Below are 19,652 nucleotides of genomic sequence, written 5' to 3' on the forward strand. Positions count from 1 at the left end.
TGCTTTCACCACCAAAATATCTGGAATAGACATGTGTAGGAAGCTAAATACCCAGTGGAACCGCCCCCACCCCACTTCAAGACTTCAAAAAGAGATGTGAGTAGATTAATCAGTAGAGAAAAGAGAATCAGCAATTATGGAAAACCCTTAACAAAGGAACGTATAACATAGTTTCATGAATATAGTGAGGTTTGGGTTTAGTTTAATTTCTGGCAGCAATGAATTCGGAAGGTGTGGGCCTATGCTACCAAGAAGCTAGCTTCTTCGAACCTCACCCCTGTCATAATTTATCTGAAGTGTTTTGGGCAAACATAGCTTGTGTGATTAGTCAGAGAGGTCTTGATGTAGTTAGGCCTTGGCCAGTTAGGGTTTTGTAGATTTTAACCAACACCTTGAATTTTACCCAGAATTTTTCTAATAACCATTGTGTAGTGTGGAGCACCCTTATAATATATATGCCCCTGCTGGTCGCCTTTATCACATGGCAGAAAGCTCCATTCTTCACTAGCTGGAGTTTCTGTTGCACTGGTGGTTGGATATGGATAGGGTGCATTGAAGCACTATTCTAGAGGTAACAAAAGCATGTAGGAACATAGTGAAGTCTGCACCAGTAATAAAAAAACAGACTTTTGGCTACCCCAAGATGGAAAAAGACATTTCTGACCACTTAGAGATGCAGAAGACTGAGATTGCAGACCACTTTGAGAAATGGCAAGCAAATGTAATAATTTATGGGATTGCTCATAGACTTCATCATTTTCCTCTGTGTGTTGCTTCCTGTCAGTTAGCATTACCTCAGTCTTGTCTAGACTCTGCTTAAGCCTGTCATGCTGGTGATGATCTCTGACAGATAATGGGATAGCAAGTAAATGTCTCAGTCAAGATGTCTGTGCCTCCTATTACCTCTCTGTTTCTCCTAATAGCTTTCCATGTTGATCAAGTGGGGTAACAGTATTAAGCTCACGTGGGGCCCTCCAGCTGAGAGCATTCAGACAGGAATAGCACTCTCTCATCAGTATTCTCTGGGATCTATGACAAGAAAGAACAGAACCACTCTAAAGTGATTTCTTCTTTCCCTACCAGATTCAAAAAATAAGTCAAGAACACTGGATATTGATGGTAATAAATCCTGGCAGAATTAGCAATGCTGCCTGACCTCTGATCAGCAGGATATCTTTGACCATCAATGTCACTGCTGTTGCCACACCATATACACATATGCTTCCACACATCTGAAACTTGTCTGATATTCAAAGAATTGGAGGGTTTTCAGATGCTGGGCCTGCTATCAACACTTCAGTGATTAATCTTTGCAGAGGAAGACAGTACAAATAGTTGGCAAGGACATTAATGTCAAGGTAGTGTTTTAACCCAGGCTGAGCCACTGTGTCTTTTGGACTTGCATAGGTGTAACAGTCCTGAGGATCCTTATTAGTGATTATGATGAATGAGTCAAAGAACCAGGTAAATATGTATTATTATTTCAAGTACTATAAGCACACTGACCTTCAAATCCTAGCAGCATAAATGGCTGTGAAATCTTTCACAATTTCAGTGTGCATTCACAGAGAGAATGTTCATTTTGTATATTTTAAAGCTAGTATAATTAGCTATGTGTTGTACATCAAAGTAGGGTCTTTGATATACTTTGCCTGTGCCATTATTTACTAATAAAGTGCCTGGTTTTTCCACTTTCAGGTATCTGCTTAAATTCAGGCTGGTTTTAATAACTTTCTTCGTAAATCCCTTTGAGAGCCAAACATTTTGGTATTACAAAAGTGATCCAGTTATATTTGCACAAAACATAAGGAAGTAGTAAAAACTGCAAAGTTAAATACGACAAGTTTTCATTTTCCTTTGTTGATAATCATTTGCATATGTGTTATGACTCAAAGGAAGACCCTTCATCTGAAAAAAGCTTTAATTACACTGTTCGGTACTTTCCCTATCTGTCGCAGGTATGCTCTCATTCTTCAGTTAAAGTGCTATAAAACATTGTATGCATGATTTGTATATAATGTGTTCTAAGAACATAGCTATGTTTTCTTCCTGCTGCCTGCTTAATGTTCTACTCTCTCTCCCAGCCAAGGACTTTGTTTCATTTTACTTTTAGCTTTCCCGCCTGTCATAGGTCTCACCCCCACTTGGAGCTGTTGGGTTCCAATGTGGGGACCTGCCTTGGTTTCCCTCTAAACTAAAATCCTAGTTTAGATCTTGTAAAAGCTGCCACCACCCAATCAGGTACGTGGATTGGGACACAATCCTTCCCCAAAATCCTAGGGGATTCCAAGAGCCCCAAATCCATGGCGTTCTTATACCCAGGAGAAATAAACCATTCCCCCCTGCTTCCTCCCCCCTCCCTTTTCCTAGGAGAGACACTGGGATTTAACTACAGAGGGATACCTCCCCCTCCCCTTTCCCTGAGAATCCACCCAAGGAAAGGTCAACCAAGTCCTTAATAGAAAAGAATTTATTAAAGAATAAAAAAGAAAGTGACTGTCTCTGTAACCAAGGTGGAACAATATACAGGGTCTAAACTTATCAATCTCTGGAGGGAATTCCCCCTCCCTTCTTTCTCAGTAAAAGCAATCACAGTACAGACTTAAAGAAATTCTATAGCAAAACACAGAATTGCAAATACAGAAATAAAAGTATAAGAATACTAGTTCCTTGCTAATACTCACTAGCTTGAATAGAAGAATTTATTGCAGAAACCTGGGAGGACTTGATTAAGATGTCTGGACTCTCTTAATTCCCAAGAGAGACTCTCTAAAAAACAAAGAACAGGAAAAAAAACTTCCCTCCACACGGATTTGAAAATAATCTTGTCCCTCATTGGTCCTCTGGTCTGGTGTCCACAGGTACTGCTTGTTAACCCTTTACAGGTAGACAAAAACCTTAACCCTTAACTAACTGTTTATGACACCGCCCAACTTATTTCTCAGTTTTCTACTTATGCTACTACGTTAGTGATGTGACCCTGCAGTCATTGGAAGGTGAACACATTCAGAATGAGGCCCTTAGAAACAGCATTATGTAACCAAAAGAGTTTTCCACCTCCTGTAAATGTAGTGTTATTGAGAATAACATTAATGGGTTTAATTCTTGCAGGTAAAATTGTGCTAGTGTTTTAACTTTCTTAGGGCCATATCTCCCCTTTACCTTTGATATCACGGAAGATTCTGCACAATATGAGTTTAGTCTTGGGGAAGAGGGGAAAATGTTACCTACAAAGAGAAACAGCTTGATACTGGAAACCATAATCTTTAATGTTGCCCACCATGGCATTTTAAAAAAATAGACCAGTGATTTAGGCCTTGTAGTCAATGGATTTACTCACATGCATAAAGTTAGGGCACATGCTTAAGTTATTAGCAGGACAGGGGTCTCAAACACCTCCAGAAACCTTAGCTGAAGTGTGTCTTGATAACAAACACAATAAGTTTGTTCTTAATCTAGTCTCCAGTGATTGTGTCTACATTTTAAAAGCATTGAACAATTTGGAACAATTCTGTTCCTTACAATTAGCAGTTAGAGAATTAAAAAAAGTTGCAGTAGTAATATTAGTAGAATAAATTGCGCACACACAGCCTATGCTAAAAAGAACATTAAGGTTGCAAAGGTAAGTGCTCAGAAGCTAGGTAATGCCAGCATTAAGGCTGTGTATGCAACCTTAATTCATCCCTCTTGTATGTGTGCATTGACAGTCTTTAATTACACGGTCACATACTTTATAAAAACAATGAACCACAAACAGTGCTTAAATATTTTGTATGCTAGAGTGGACTTGATTAATGTGGGAGCATTTCTTCATTTTACTGGTTCTCTGCACAGTGTGGCAACATAGTTGGATAAGATTCTTTTCTCCATTAGTGACTGCTGACTTAAGGGGACCCTCCCAGCTCACTTCTTTTGTTTGATTTCAGAAAATGTCTGCTATGGCAATCTTGGACCCACGGAGGATAGGTCCAGAGCATGAAAGTAAGCAAGCATAGTAACCTCTGTAGCATTTCTAGTTCAAGTAACAAGTAGGGGGAAAAGCTGAAAGGGACATGGAGACATTATGACGCTTATGGAGTTTAAAAAATTGATTCTCAACCTGTAGGCTGGTCAGTTTTTTTTCCTCCTGAAGAGCAGAGATCATGTGCAAAAGAACTGTTAGATTCAGTGTGAAAAGTCCCTCATCTCCTTACTCCAGATCTTTGTCTGGAAGTTTCAGTCTTCAGTAAGAATGGGTATCATGACTCGATCATAATTAATTTTCTAGATTGCAAACTCTTTTAGGCAGGGACTGTCCACTATTATGTTTCTATAGTGTGTAGCATAATGGAGTCCAACCTAGTTGTGGCCTTTAGGCACTACCGTAGTATAAATATTAAATAACAGAATCCTCCTTCCACCACCTTCCACCATTTTAGAGGATGTCCAGCTATGTTCGATATCCATCAGTGCTCTGATGTGAAATTACGTATAAGTGAAGCCAAACCTGTTCAATTTCTCTTCACAATCAAGTCAGAATAATTTCTTTCTTTCTGCTAAGTGAAAGGTAGATAGTTACTTTAATGAAATGCCTACTTTCTCTAAAGAATCTTTTTTTTTGTCTTAACTTCCCAGTTTCATGAACATAAAGATGGATTTTTAAAATCTTTTTTTCTCCAAAAAGTATTATCCTAGAATATGAAATTTGTCCTGTCCTTGTTTTGGGTTGATTTTTTCTTCTTCTTCCCTAATCAGCATCTGTCATCATTGCTCCAAGCAAAATGGATGCTAAAGTAACAAGGAAGATTATTCTTCTTTGATTACCCAATTTGTCTTAATTACAAGGTTCTAAAACATGTGCAGCTAAACAAATGAGCAGGAAAATATTTAGAACTGGTATTAAATGCAGCTGAAACTGCCTCAGCTGTGAACTTGACTGACTTCTGTATGTTTTTTAATAAAGATTCAGGTTGGAGTTCGCATATAGGTGGTTGAGGAAATGAGACACTTGTGTGCCAATCACACTGAAATGGCAGTTTAAATCTGTAATACTGTAATACTTGCGTGACATGTACTAAAACATTTTGAGAAGGTCAGTATGAAGCAAGCAGCCAGCTGTTGGGTTTATCATAGATAAACTCCTACAGAGTGCAGCAGCATTTAATACACCAGTGGAGCATGAAAAAACTGTGCAAATTAAATTGAGAAGCAGCTGCTTGTTGAAGATGTGTATCTTTATATTGAACTCTGCAGGGTGCATTTGGGAAGTTGTATTAAAACTTGCTATCAAAAATCTTAAACTAAAACGTTAGCTTTTAAAAAAAATAGTAGATAATTGTGAAGATGTGTAACTATTTCTCCACTTCCCCCTATAAAAATGTTCTCAGTCTAACACATCTTAAACCAGTGGTATGGTGCAAAAAAGGAAAACCTATAGAATTCAGAATGCTTTTTGTAACAATAAAACAGGCCTTCTTTTAACATAATCTCAAGGTTATGAGACTTCTGCATATGATATCAGATGGCATTCTATTGAAAAAAAGGTGTTACATGGTTCTGACACTTGACATACACAAAAAGAGTTTTAACACCCATAAATGACAAACATTTTGAATTGTTTGGTATGTACATAGATTAAACAATATAATTTATTTAAGAAAAATACACAGTATAAAAATGAGAACACGTTGTGTCTGATTATGGCTGGTCCTGTGTACTAGTGCAAGAGAGTAGAGTGGGGATCAGCTGCCTGCTAAATGGGTGCACTCTGGTGCTACTTCCTTTGCAATGGAGAATCAGGTTCACAGAGCCTGCTCCAAGTGGGAAGAATTTTGATTCCACACACCCCCTGACGTCCAGTGTCTTGGTGCATCAGGGTGCATACATTGTGATAAGTACAGATGTGGAATAGCTTACTGCCTCTCTGGAACAGTGGGAAAGACTAGAACGGGGAGGAAGTTTTCGAGGCCCCGAGTTACAGCTCCCATCCTAGCTGCTACAGAAACAGCCTGACAATATGCTGTCTCTTGCTATGGAATAGATTGCAAACTGACGGTTTAACTCCCTTTCTTTTTAAAATAACAAAAAAGACTAAGTTAAACTTTATCTTTTCATTTGCATTGGACCATAATTGTAGTTTATATAAACAAATCATATTAACTAACTCCTGCATGTATAGGCACAGAATCCTAATAAACAGTGGAAAAAACCACATTTGTAGCCCCAGAAAACACACTTCTGTGCAGTTAATTGGATGAATCATCTTTACAATTTAAGACAAAGTCCTCACTTTTTAAAGTGAATTTCTCAGTTAAAGTTAAGGAGAGTGAATTACTTGTTTTTGGATGTTAACAATGGTGATGCATTGCTTTAAACAGGATCTGCATTTTATACAAATATTTAAATACTTCAGTGACTGAACTACTGTACAATAAAACATTTCTATTTGATCACAGTTGTAGTTTCTATTATCTCAGCTTGGTAAATCCTTATGGGTTTAACCAAATGTAGTGTCTTGTAGGCATTGTTTTCCATTGTTGTACCTTTTAGTGACTTTTCTCTTTGATATCAACATGACCATAGAATGCTGAACAATGGAGAATGATGAACATAATGTTTGTTAGTCTACTTCTTACACTTCATGTTGACATTTTCATTGGGCTTGAATTATAATAAAGAGACTTTAATAAACTTATTTATATTTTAGCTGAGTTTGCAAGGCCATATGCTCAAATTGATGGCATTTCTCTATTTGGATGTAATGTGATAACATTTGAATGCCACGTCTGATCAATTCCAAAATGTCATGGAATGTTCTCAACCTCAATGGACAGAATCCTATTGATTTTGGTGAACGTAAGAAAACTGGAAAGGAGGAAATGAGGGGTACATAGAGCCCCTGACATCTGGTTAGCAGACCCATCGGTTTCAATCAGATCTAAATTATCTGTAGATCAAAGAACAGTTGATGGCAGCCTTTAACATCTTTCTTCATAACAGTATCCCCCATCTCAGCTTCGTCCATGTCTCAGTTGAGTAAAAAATGTTGACAGCCTGAATGAAAGAAAAAAAATTATAGATGCAGAGGAAGAGGGGGCACACACAGGCCCTGATATCTGGGAAGTGTGAATGGGAAATGGAGGGCACAGCGCTTGCATGGGGGGAGAATGGGAGACTATCATGTGCGGGTGCATGGCAGGGGAGAGAATGTAGGGTATCTTGTCATGTGGCACAAGAAATGGGGGAAGCACAGAGTCACTGGAAAGGAACAAATAAGGTAGCACACATTGCTCTAGGCATTGTGGGAGAGGAGGGAATGGATGAGCACAGATATCCTGACAGTGCAGGGAACAGGGAACATACACAGCCCCTGGCATAAGAGATGGAGGAACTGTTGCAGAGAAATGGAAATTGATGGTGATAGGAGCATGGCACATAAGGAACTTGTGGGGGTGGTGGAAATAGAGAGATTCAGAGAGCCCCTAGTGTGTGCAAAGAGCTTGACCTACCGAAGCAAAGAAATGTGTGACCTACTGACATGCTTTGTAGTGTGTAATGTTAAGTGCTGGGCAGAAGTAACTGTGATGGTCTAATAGTATTAGGGGCCAAAATGCAATAGATAACTATACCTCAAAAATGTCCACTTTTCAGTTGTGTCTGTATCACATTTCATTTAGGACTTCAGAACCAACACCTGAAACTGCAAGTAACCAAAAAGTAGCCAGTTCAGATTTTGAATATCTGGTGGTGTGCTTGTGTTAAGATACTTGGCTTAAAAGGTGGACTGTTGTCTTCTATACTAGCTTCAGTTTCTGTGGAGACTTACGGAGTACCTCATGTAGTGCACATTGCAGTAGTCTGATCTTGAAATGGAAAAGGCATGAATGATGATAGTAAGGGTCTACATCTTAGAGAACAGTCTGGAAGTTGACAGTGATGCAGATAGAGGAAAAAAATTGTCCTGTCCCTCTCAGCTCTGTAATTGACTAACAATAGCTGAGAGTTGGCAAAAGACCCCCAAATTGTGAATGATCTGTCTTTAGTGGAAAGCATTCCCTCAGACTATATCATCTGGTTTCTTCACCCAGGTCTGAGTCATTACCAGACACAGAGAGACACTCAACCATACCCTAAATGTCAGTCAAAATGGAGAGAAAGATCTGTGTCAAAAGCATACTGAAAACACTTCATTCCAAGCTTCTTCAGTAACACTTCCAATGCAATCCCTACAATCTCGAAGGAGGGTTTTGTCTGGTCAACCAGAAGGGAAGTGGTCATAGGTCCTTTAAGGGTTACTGCCTCTTTTGGGCAGAGAAGGGGGTAGATATCACCCGAGCTGACAGCTGCCCAATGGGGGTCAGGTAAACCATTCACTCCCTGAACACAAAGGAGAGAGAGAATATGCTTGTCCTGTTGGATGGAGCCCTTTTATGCCTGGATCAGCAGGTACACCTAGTGGCAGGTATTCAGTAATAAATTGGAGTTGGATGTGGACTTAGCGGAAGGTGTTTCCTAAAGAAGCTGGAGAATGGAGATGGGGCTCCTGATGTCTGATATAGCAAGGAAACAACCCCTTTTCCCCAACCTCTTAACCCTCATAAAAGGCAAGGATGAAGGGGTCACAGCAGTGGGCTGTGACCATGTTAGGGGATGGTGAGGTACCTATGGGAGCCTTGACCAAAGAAGTGGAAATGAGTGAAGATGGAGTGCTGAAATGAGCTATAGTCATTATTGTCAAATAATTCCCAGAATGAGATAAATCAGTGTTTCTCAACCAGGGGTACATGTACCCCTAGGGGTAAACAGATCTTCCAGGGGATGCATCAACACATCTTGATATTTACCTAGTTTTACAACAGGCTACATAAAAGCACTAGCAAAGTCAGTACAAACTAAAATTTCATACAGACAAAATGAGAAAATAAGCAATTTTTCAGTAGTGCTGTGACACTTTTGTATTTTTATGTCTGATTTTGTAAGCAAGTAGTTTTTAAGAGAGGTGAAAGTTGGAGGAACGCAAGACAAATCAGTGTTCCAGGGGATGCATCAACACATCTTGATATTTACCTAGTTTTACAACAGGCTACATAAAAGCACTAGCAAAGTCAGTACAAACTAAAATTTCATACAGACAAAATGAGAAAATAAGCAATTTTTCAGTAGTGCTGTGACACTTTTGTATTTTTATGTCTGATTTTGTAAGCAAGTAGTTTTTAAGAGAGGTGAAAGTTGGAGGAACGCAAGACAAATCCAACTCCTGAAATAGTCCAGAAAGGTTGAGAATTACTGAGATAAATTAATAAAGTTGCAGCCTAATTAAACCACATCCCTGCATCTTGTCTTTCTTCATGCATGTCTGGGACAGTGGCCTCATATGCACATGTAATAGGAAGAGTGATAATAGAGAACCCTGCGTAAGAGAGCCTTCAGGACAGAAAAGTGATACCCCCAAACTACACTTGGGAATTTCTGAGAGAAAAGAATGAGGCAACTGTAAGGCAAGTCCCATCTACTGAAGAGAATTGAAGAACCTTGTGGTTAGTGGTATTTAGGACAGCATCAGTATGGAACCTGGTATTTGTCCATTGTCAGAAGATCACCATCTATCATGTTACAGCCAGGTCTGAAGCCTGACTGATATGGCTCAAGGAATTCTCAATCATTTAGGCTCTAGGAGAGTTGTTTAGCTTCCACTTTCTCTGTTATTTTAACCAAAAATGGAAGATTAACCACTTGTCTATATTTGGCCAGATTGCTGGCATCGAGTGCTAATTTTTTAGGCAAAGGCAACACAAATATTTCCTCCCTTTTTTTTTTTCCTTTGACTTTCTGCTCTCGTTAAAGGAGTTGTTCACTGTCTCCTCAAGTAAAGATCCGAGTAATTCAGAAGGAACATGAGTTTGGCATTCTTAAATCAAAAGGACACTGTCCCAGATCTAGTTTTGGAATGAGAGACCCTCTCTCCCCACACACTTTAGTTTAGTTGTAAGCAACACAGCCATACCACCTCCTCATCAATCTATCAGTCCTTCTGCACGGCAGGATGCACTGACTACTAGGAATCAACTGCACCAGAAACAGCCTTGCATTATTATCCAGTGAGCCTTCAGTGATGCATGGAATGCTGCAAACCTCATCCATAATTAAATAATAGATTTTGCTAACTTTTATTAAGTAACCTTGCATTAATCAACACTTATTAATGTGGAGAGGAAAGATGGTCCAGTGATGAGGATACTGGCCTACAGGACTTGACTGTGTTCAAGTCTTTCCTGTACCACAAACTTCCTTTGTGACCCTTGGCAACACGGTCTCTTCACACTTCAATTCCCCGTCTAAATGCAAGTGGCCACTCATATTATTAGTGGCTGCTTGAATTATAAATTAACCTCTAGTTTTTTTGTGCTAGCACACATTGTTCTGCCAGACTTTTGATTAAATACTATTACTGTTAGCTCTGCCTGGAGAGCTGTGACAGATAAAACTGACTTAGTAATATTTCCGGTTAACTGATGCTTCATTTTCAGACAAGAAACATGCAGTACCAAGGTCACTTGTATTCAGGGGAGAAATCCCTCTCCTGGGCACTGGAGTGTAACAGTGTGCCTGATCTTTCATCATCCTTTTGCTATGGCAGCTCACACACTCCTGGATGAGAGCACTTATTTGACCTTTACCATGAATGGATGATCAGCACTGTTAGGGAGCTGAAAACTACGTTCTTAAAGAGTGGAAGCATTGGTGGGAAAGAGAGTCTGACACACCAAGTAAACTCAGGAGTCCTTCGCTGCCCCTGCCTACCTCCTTCACTTGATTATAGATCTTGGACCTGACTCAATAGATTATTCTCTGGCTTGTCCAGAGTTGCTGAAACTATATGTTAGCTTGGCCTGATTTCTTCTCCTTTCAGTGACTACGGGGCAGCATTGCAGACTTGTGGTGGTGAGGTTCACATCTCAACATCTGCAGGGCGATTTACAATGCCTTGCCTCTCTTGATACAGAGACTATTCTCTGGTTACAGAACCTGGACATTGAACTCTGATGTATACATACGAGAGGAGGAGTTACACATCCGTACTTCCCTATGTCACAAGGGTGTTGTGAGGATAAATGTTATAATTTTTGAGGGTCTCAGATGCTTCAGTGATTGGGGACCTAACACAGCATGAAGCAAAAACCTGTCCATACTCTCTCATCCAAGAGATATGTAAACTCATTGGCAGCAAGACTCCATGCTTTCTTCTTGAGACATAAGAACATAAGAAAGGTCGTACTGGGTCAGACCAAAGGTCCATCTAGCCCAGTATCTGTCTACCGACAGTGGCCAATGCCAGGTGCCCCAGAGGGAGAGAACCTAACAGGCAATGATCAAGTGATCTCTCTCCTGCCATCCATCTCCATCCTCTGACGAACAGAGGCTAGGGACACCATTCTTACCCATCCTGGCTAATAGCCATTTATGGACTTAGCCACCATGAATTTATCCAGTCCCCTTTTAAACACTGTTATAGTCCTAGCCTTCACAACCTCCTCAGGTAAGGAGTTCCACAAGTTGACTGTGCGCTGTGTGAAGAAGAACTTCCTTTTATTTGTTTCAAACCTGCTGCCTATTAATTTCATTTGGTGACCCCTAGTTCTTGTATTATGGGAATAAGTAAATAACTTTTTTTTATCCACTTTCTCAACATCACTCATGATTTTATATACCTCTATCATGTCCCCCCTTAGTCTTCTCTTTTCCAAGCTGAAGAGTCCTAGCCTCTTTAATCTTTCCTCGTATGGGACCCTCTCTAAACACCTAATCATTTTAGTTGCCCTTTTCTGAACCTTTTCTAGTGCTAGAATATCTTTTTTGAGGTGAGGAGACTACATCTGTACACAGTATTCGAGATGTGGGCGTACCATGGATTTATATAAGGGCAATAATATATTCTCAGTCTTATTCTCTATCCCCTTTTTAATGATTCCTAACATCCTGTTTGCTTTTTTGACCGCCTCTGCACACTGCGTGGACATCTTCAGAGAACTATCCACGATGACGCCAAGATCTTTTTCCTGACTCGTAGCTAAATTAGCCCCCATCATGTTGTATGTATAGTTGGGGTTATTTTTTCCAATGTGCATTACTTTACATTTATCCACATTAAATTTCATTTGCCATTTAGTTGCCCAATCACTTAGTTTTGTGAGATCTTTTTGAAGTTCTTCACAATCTGCTTTGGTCTTAACCATCTTGAGCAGTTTAGTATCATCTGCAAACTTTGCCACCTCACTGTTTACTCCTTTCTCCAGATCATTTATGAATAAATTGAATAGAATTGGTCTGAGGACTGACCCTTGGGGAACACCACTAGTTACCCCTCTCCATTCTGAAAATTTACCATTAATTCCTACCCTTTGTTCCCTGTCCTTTAACCAGTTCTCAATCCATGAAAGGACCTTCCCTTTTATCCCATAACAGCTTAATTTACGTAAGAGCCTTTGGTGAGGGACCTTGTCAAAGGCTTTCTGGAAATCTAAGTACACTATGTCCACCAGATCCCCCTTGTCCACATGTTTGTTGACCCCTTCAAAGCACTCTAATAGATTAGTAAGACACGATTTCCCTTTACAGAAACCATGTTGACTATTGCTCAAGAGTTTATGTTTTTCTATGTGTCTGACAATTTTATTCTTTACTATTGTTTCAACTAATTTGCCCGGTACCGACGTTAGACTTACCAGTCTGTAATTGCCGGGATCACCTCTAGAGCCCTTTTTAAATATTGGCGTTACATTAGCTAACTTCCAGTCATTGGGTACCGAAGCCGATTTAAAGGACAGGTTACAAACCTTAGTTAATAGTTCCGCAACTTCACATTTGAGTTATTTCAGAACTCTTGGGTGAATGCCATCTGGTCCCGGTGACTTGTTAATGTTGAGTTTATCAATTAATTCCAAAACCTCCTCTAGTGACACTTCAATCTGTGACAGTTCCTCAGATTTGCCACCTACAAAAGCCAGCTCAGGTTTGGGAATCTCCCTAACATCCTCAGCCGTGAAGACTGAAGCAAAGAATCCATTTAGTTTCTCTGCAATGACTTTATCGTCTTTAAGCGCTCCTTTTGTATTTTGATCATCAAGGGGCCCCACTGGTTGTTTAGCAGGCTTCCTGCTTCTGATGTACTTAAAAAACATTTTGTTATTACCTTTGGAGTTTTTGGCTAGCCGTTCTTCAAACTCCTCTTTGGCTTTTCTTATTATACTCTTGCACTTAAGTTGGCAGTGTTTGTGCTCCTTTCTATTTGCCTCACTAGGATTTGACTTCCACTTCTTAAAGGAAGTCTTTTTATCTCTCACTGCTTCTTTTACATGGTTGTTAAGCCACGGTGGCTCTTTTTTAGTTCTTTTACTGTTTTTCTTAATTTGGGGTATACATTGAAGTTGGGCCTCTATTATGGTGTCTTTAAAAAGGGCCCATGCAACTTGCAGGGATTTCACTTTAGTCACTGTACCTTTTAACTTTTGTCTAACTAACCCCCTCATTTTTGTATAGTTCCCCCTTTTGAAATTAAATGCCACAGTGTTGGGCTGTTGAGGTGTTCTTCCCACCACAGGGATGTTGAATGCTATTGTATTATGGTCACTATTTCCAAGCGGTCCTGCTATAGTTATCTCTTGGACCAGCTCCTGCGCTCCACTCAGGATTAAATCTAGAGTTGCCTCTCCCCTTGTGGGTTCCCGTACCAGCTGCTCCATGAAGCAGTAATTTAAAGTATCGAGAAATTTTATCTCTGCATTTCGTCCTGAAGTGAAATGTTCCCAGTCAATATGGGGATAATTGAAATCCCCCACTATTATTGGGTTCTTAATTTTGATAGCCTCTCTAATTTCCCTTAGCATTTCATCATCACTATTACTGTCCTGGTCAGGTGGTTGAAAATAGATCCCTAATGTTATATTTTTACTAGAGCATGAAATTTCTATCCATAGAAACTCTATAGAACATGTGGATTCGCTTAAGATTTTTACTTCATTTGAATCTACACTTTTTTTCACATATAGTGCCACTCCTCCCCCTGCACGGCCTGTTCTGTCCTTCCGATGTATTTTGTACCCCGGAATGATTGTGTCCCATTGATTGGTCTCAGTCCACCAAGTTTCTGTGATGTCTATTATATCTATATCCTCCTTTATCACAAGGCACTCTAGTTCACGCATCTTATTATTTAGACTTCTGGCATTTGTGTACAAGCACTTTAAAAACTTGTCCCTGTTTATTAGCCTGCCTTTTTCCGATGTGCCAGATTCTTTTTCATGTGACTGTTTATCATCTGATCCGGCCCTTACATTATACTTTTCAGTCCTCTGCTCCTGAGTATAACCTGGAGATTCTCTATCATCAGACTCTCCCCTAAGAGAAGTCTGTGTCCGATCCACATGCTCCTCTGCAGCAGTCGGCTTTCCCCCATCTCCTAGTTTAAAAACTGCTCTACAACCTTTTTAATGTTTAGTGCCAGCAGTCTGGTTCCACTTTGGTTTAGGTGGAGCCCATCTCTCCTGTATAGGCTCCTCCCATCCCAGAAGTTTCCCCAGTTCCTAATGAACGTGAACCCCTCCTCTCTACACCATCGTCTCATCCACGCATTGAGACTCTAAAGCTCTGCCTGCCTACCTGGCCCTGCGCGTGGAACTGGGAGCATTTCTGAAAATGCCACCATAGAGGTCCTGGATTTCAGTCTCTTCCCTAGCAGCCTAAATTTGGCTTCCAGGACATCTCTCCTACCCTTCCCTATGTCATTGGTACCTACATGTACCACGACCACCGGCTCCTCCCCAGCACTACACATAAGTCTATCTAGATGCCTCGAGAGATCCGCAACCTTTGCACCAGGCAGGCAAGTCACCATACGGTTCTCCCGGTCATCACAGACCCAGCTATCTACATTTCTAATAATCGAATCTCCCATTACTAACACCTGCTTCCATGTGATATTTCAGCTGTTTCAGTTCTAGAGCTGTTCAGATAAAGGTTGCAAGGAGTTTTGGAAAGGGAATTTTTTCCTCTCCACTGTCTCTGTGCTTCAAAGTCACTGAGCTTTTTTTTGGCCACAGTTATGAAGAAATTCACCTTTCAACCTAGACCAAACCTAGGTAATATCAACTGAAATGGTGAAGATTTCAGAAAGCTTTAAGTGGATTAAAACATGAGTTTAGATTGAAATGCACATACAGACTTAATTCTAGCAGTTGCTGCCACAATTACTATCATTCACATAACTAAAGTTTTAACTACATTATTTAAATATTTCAAAGGTTGTCATTGGCACAACGTGATCACATCATTTCTTTAAATATATGTCCAAATTTTCTTTTTTCTCTATTTTGTTCAAGCTTACCTGTCAAGTATGTTGTAATTTATTGTGAAGTCTTGCATCTTAGTTTTGCATAACTATCCACAGGGCTTTTTGACCAGAGACACCAATAATTTTTTTTAGTGATGCTTGAAAGTTTTATCATACAGCAGATTTTTTTTTTTTAGAATTACTAGAGCACTGGACATATTGCCAGGAATATTGGTTGTTCCCTTCGTAAAGGACCAAATTCCAAAACTCATTGATGAAGTGGTGGTTCTTTCTTAACATTCAAATAATTTTAGGCTTAGTACTGCTAGTGCCTTTTTAACTCCCTTTCAGGAATTAGGAGGTCTAGTGAGTTCTGTTCTGTGTTTGTTTGCATTATCATTTGGCAGATCATTCAGAGTATGTAAACAAATCTAGAAAAAGAAGAGAAACCACCTCTGAGAAAGTGGTTGGCAAAGTGACTTTTTGTTTCTGTCTGTTTTTGGGAGCAGCTTCCCTTCATTCCCCACAAGAGAGTCAGCATACAAATATTGCATTGTTTGAGCCAAACCGTACTAGGGGGGAGAGAGAGGTAATGCTTGTGGTTTTTATTGAACTTGTATTTGACAATGAGCCACATAAAGAAAGCTGCTGCCAACACTTGGGCTAGAAAAAGTCAAAACAAATTAAAAAAAAAATCTAAGATGATAGGAGGGAGAAACCAGAGGCTTGTGGATGCGCCATTCACCTGTGAGTCAATAAGCTTGTGTTCCTGTTTCTGACACCCTTGGCTTTCTGTGACTCATTTTCCTTATCTAGAAATGTGAATAATACTTTCAATCCATTGTAATGTACTTTGAGACCTGCAAATGAAGAGTGCAATACAAGAGCAAAATGTTGTTGTTCTTGATGATAATGGCTTAATTTTTCTGCTGTTGTAGGTGGGTCCACATTGTTTGTGCCCTCTATGTTCCAGGAGTGGCATTTGGCGATATTGACAAGCTGCGGCCAGTAACGCTTACTGAAATGAACTATTCTAAGTATGGTGCCAAGGTAAGACTAGAAGAGACATGTTTACCTAGGTATAGTTTTATTTTCTCTACATATATGGCATAGCATATCTTATTAGCTTTTTGTAATTCTGTTTCTGCAACAAATGCAACAAGATTCAGGGCTGGAAATGCAGTAAAAACAGAAGTATGCATCCTCTTTTGTCTTTTCTTTTGTTTCTCATTCTCTTCCCCCTCTCTCTTTCTTTCTGGAGACACTCATTACCTCCTGGTTATGTGTGTTAATGGCAGTCTGCCAAAGTCTGAATGTAGAGAGTTGAGGAGTGTATGGGAGTCTGAGTGAAAAATATACTCCCCATCCCCAAGTGGACTTTTATGTGAAATATAATTGTTCTCAGTCCAGTTCATAAGAGGATGTATGTGCATAGCACTCAAATTACCATTACAATTGGCACAAAATGACACTCAATAGAGACCAAAAGATTTCTGGTAGATGGCTCATTGGTTTTCTTATGTCCAAATGTTGTTTCTCTAGCTGTCAGGCCATGTGGGGAAGATTTTGCTGTTGCTTCTCTTGTTGTACCCATTTGGTGCATGTGTGGGACTTTTCATGAGTACTAAATTAACCACCACCACCACCACCACCAACAAAGACTGTTATGCCAGGATGGCTGAAGAGCAGCCTCTGTGTATTGGAAGTGGCTCTCCAGCATGTCTAGTATGAGTCTTCCAAAACTTTCAGCACTGTTATAGAAGTGGGCAACCTCTGTACAGCAGCTATTGTATATAATAGCTAGTTTTGTTGTTGACATAACTATTTAATAGGAGCAGAAGTAGTAATTTGGGAACATCACAAGCTTTAAAAGGGATAAGCAATACTCTTCACAAGTGGGCAGAGTAAGTGACCCAAGGCACTGCAATATGTTGGCAAAATAAAACACTAACCCTATTACAATAAAGACTGAGTCTCAGTTTCTAATGAAAATATGGATAATTATTTTATATTCTGCCTATCTGAATTCCCTCTGGAGCTCCAGTTTTATACAGTTTAATGCAGTATTCTTCATTTCATGACTAAACAGTTGTATAGTGTTGTGTGTGGCTGTGTTTTCACAGCTTCTCCCCAACCTGGAATATATTGCATTTTTGGGTGAGGTGATTCTGATTTTATCTGCATAGTTTATAAAGTTGCTAATGCAATTGGATCCTTCCCAAATAAGGATTACTGCGCTGATTTTATTACTATTATGATTATTGCTTACATGTTAGCCAGATGATGGTTTGTTTAAGTCTATTATGTTTAATTTCTTCTTAATTTTAACAAGGCATGTTTAGTCACATGAAACAAAGTAATGTGCAGAGTCTAAGTTGAAACCTACCAGTGCAAGAAAACAAGAAGAGCCAGCATTATGTCAAGTCTTTTTGTACTATACCTGTTAAAAGGGAATATAGGAATAAAAAAAAGAAGTTTGGAGAATCCCATTTTAGATAGCTAGCCTTATTGCTATACCGCATGAGATTAAATCCATCCATTAGTAACATTTAACAGACTTTGTCTGTCTGTATAGAAGACATCTAAATTATCTTTCATTTATGCAAAAAAAAATAAATTAAAAATAGAATGTTGAATCTTTATTGTAGTGTTTACTCTGTAGTTAATTTTGCCATTTTTCTGTGTTAGGAATGCAGTTTTTGTGAAGACCCTCGTTTTGCCAGAACTGGTGTTTGCATTAGTTGTGATGCTGGCATGTGTAGAGCTTATTTCCATGTGACCTGTGCTCAGAAAGAAGGCCTGCTGTCAGAAGCAGCAGCTGAAGAGGTATGTGTGTGATGCAACTTCTTTAGAAAAACGTAAAATGGAAATGTCCTAACAAAATCATGTGGAAGCTTACTGTGTTTCTGGATAACATTCCTGAGAAGAGATTTTGATAAGATGCTGCTGTGAGGTCATAAGTATTTTTTTGGAAGTGGGCTAGCTTTTTTTTTTTCTCCTGTGCCAAGATATGCTTTTCACAGGAAGCTGTTTTAAGCTGGCCTAGCCCTAATTTAAGTTAGGACAGTTTAAGGCCTGCTCTGATTTATGATAGCTAGTTATTGTCTCTAAGGAATCATACACTAGCTAATGACTGTGTCAGAGGAGCTCCTCTTATCCCATTCCCCATCTGACCACTTCTTTCTCCTGAAATTCCCCTAAGAGGTGGGTGCACTGTTGTAGGAGTTTGCTTTGTCAGCTTTATTCCAGTTCAGAATCTCCCTCTGCTTTACTCAGTTTCCAGCTGTAGCCAGATTACATCCCCTTTGTGCTGTGCAAATGGGGCCCTGTTTCTCTTCAAATGTTTTTTGCATACATCTTTTTTCAATATTATCATTAAATTGTAACATAAGTAACTTTCATTGTATTAATATGATACTTCTTGAGTTTCATTCTGAGCTTTTGTAAATTACCATTAATTGAATCCATTTAAAATATTTACATTTAAATTCCATATTCCTTACATATTCTCTCATGGTACACCTCTACCCCGATATAATGCTACCTGATCTAATGCGGTAAAACAGTGCTCGGGGGGAGGGGGGAGGGAAGGGAGGCTGCGCACTCTGGTGGATAAAAGCAAGTTCGATATAACATGGTTTCACCTATAATGTGGTAAGATTTTTTTGGCTCCCGAGGACAGCGTTATATCGGGGAGAGGTGTACCGGTTTTCTTCTTGATAATAAGAATAAAGCAATCCAAATGACACGGTTTTGCATAAGGGCTGATTTATTCAATGGAAATACCTTGTAAGTGTCTAGTGCTCTGTCCTAATTGCAAAGTTCAAGTTTAGCAAGTCATAGTCATAGTAAATGTGACAGAAAGTAAATTGTGTATAGGTGAGTGAGAGGGACACGCACATAACCACACACACTGACATGCAGGCTTTGTTGTCATTCATTAGCTACATTGGAATCATTGTCTTTCAAGGAACTGGCCACTCAGACCATTAGTAATTCTCTGTCAGAACTGTTCATAAAAAATAAATTTCACCTACAAGATGAACTGCTGGAAAGATAAACATGGTGCCGTCAGCTAAACAGTGATGGCTCTACTAGATGGGGTTTAATGTTGATTCTTTAAGGAGCTCATGTTGTGAATTCCCATCATTATATGTGTTTGCCATGCTTTTCATCTAAAAACATTGCATATCTTTAAACAACGGCAAACAAAGTATTTTGTAATCAAGGCCTTGGAATCACATAACTGAGAATTGTTAATTTAAATTCTGTGTCACGTATATTCCCCTACCCTGAAATCTAAATATACCGAGTATATTTTTAAATCAAACTTGGCAAAATTTTACTT

The 19,652-nt window shown here is 39.4% G+C and overlaps 1 protein-coding gene across 9 annotated transcripts in view; it reads left to right on the forward strand.

Moving 5' to 3' along the window:
• Nucleotides 1-19,652, forward strand: part of PHF14 (PHD finger protein 14) — a 288,520-nt gene that overhangs the window by 53,050 nt on the left and 215,818 nt on the right. For all 9 annotated transcript variants that reach the window (XR_005593828.1, XR_005593827.1, XM_039523434.1 and 6 more), the window contains exons 6-7: nt 16,243-16,354; nt 17,993-18,130. Coding sequence is in view for 7 of the 9 variants with exons in the window: in XM_039523434.1 (XP_039379368.1) it covers nt 16,243-16,354; nt 17,993-18,130 (250 nt within the window). In the remaining 2 variants the exon portion in view is untranslated. The remainder of the gene's footprint in view (nt 1-16,242; nt 16,355-17,992; nt 18,131-19,652) is intronic.

Source organism: Mauremys reevesii, linkage group 2 (genome assembly GCF_016161935.1).
Source record: "Mauremys reevesii isolate NIE-2019 linkage group 2, ASM1616193v1, whole genome shotgun sequence".
Classification (NCBI taxonomy): Eukaryota; Metazoa; Chordata; order Testudines; family Geoemydidae; genus Mauremys; species Mauremys reevesii.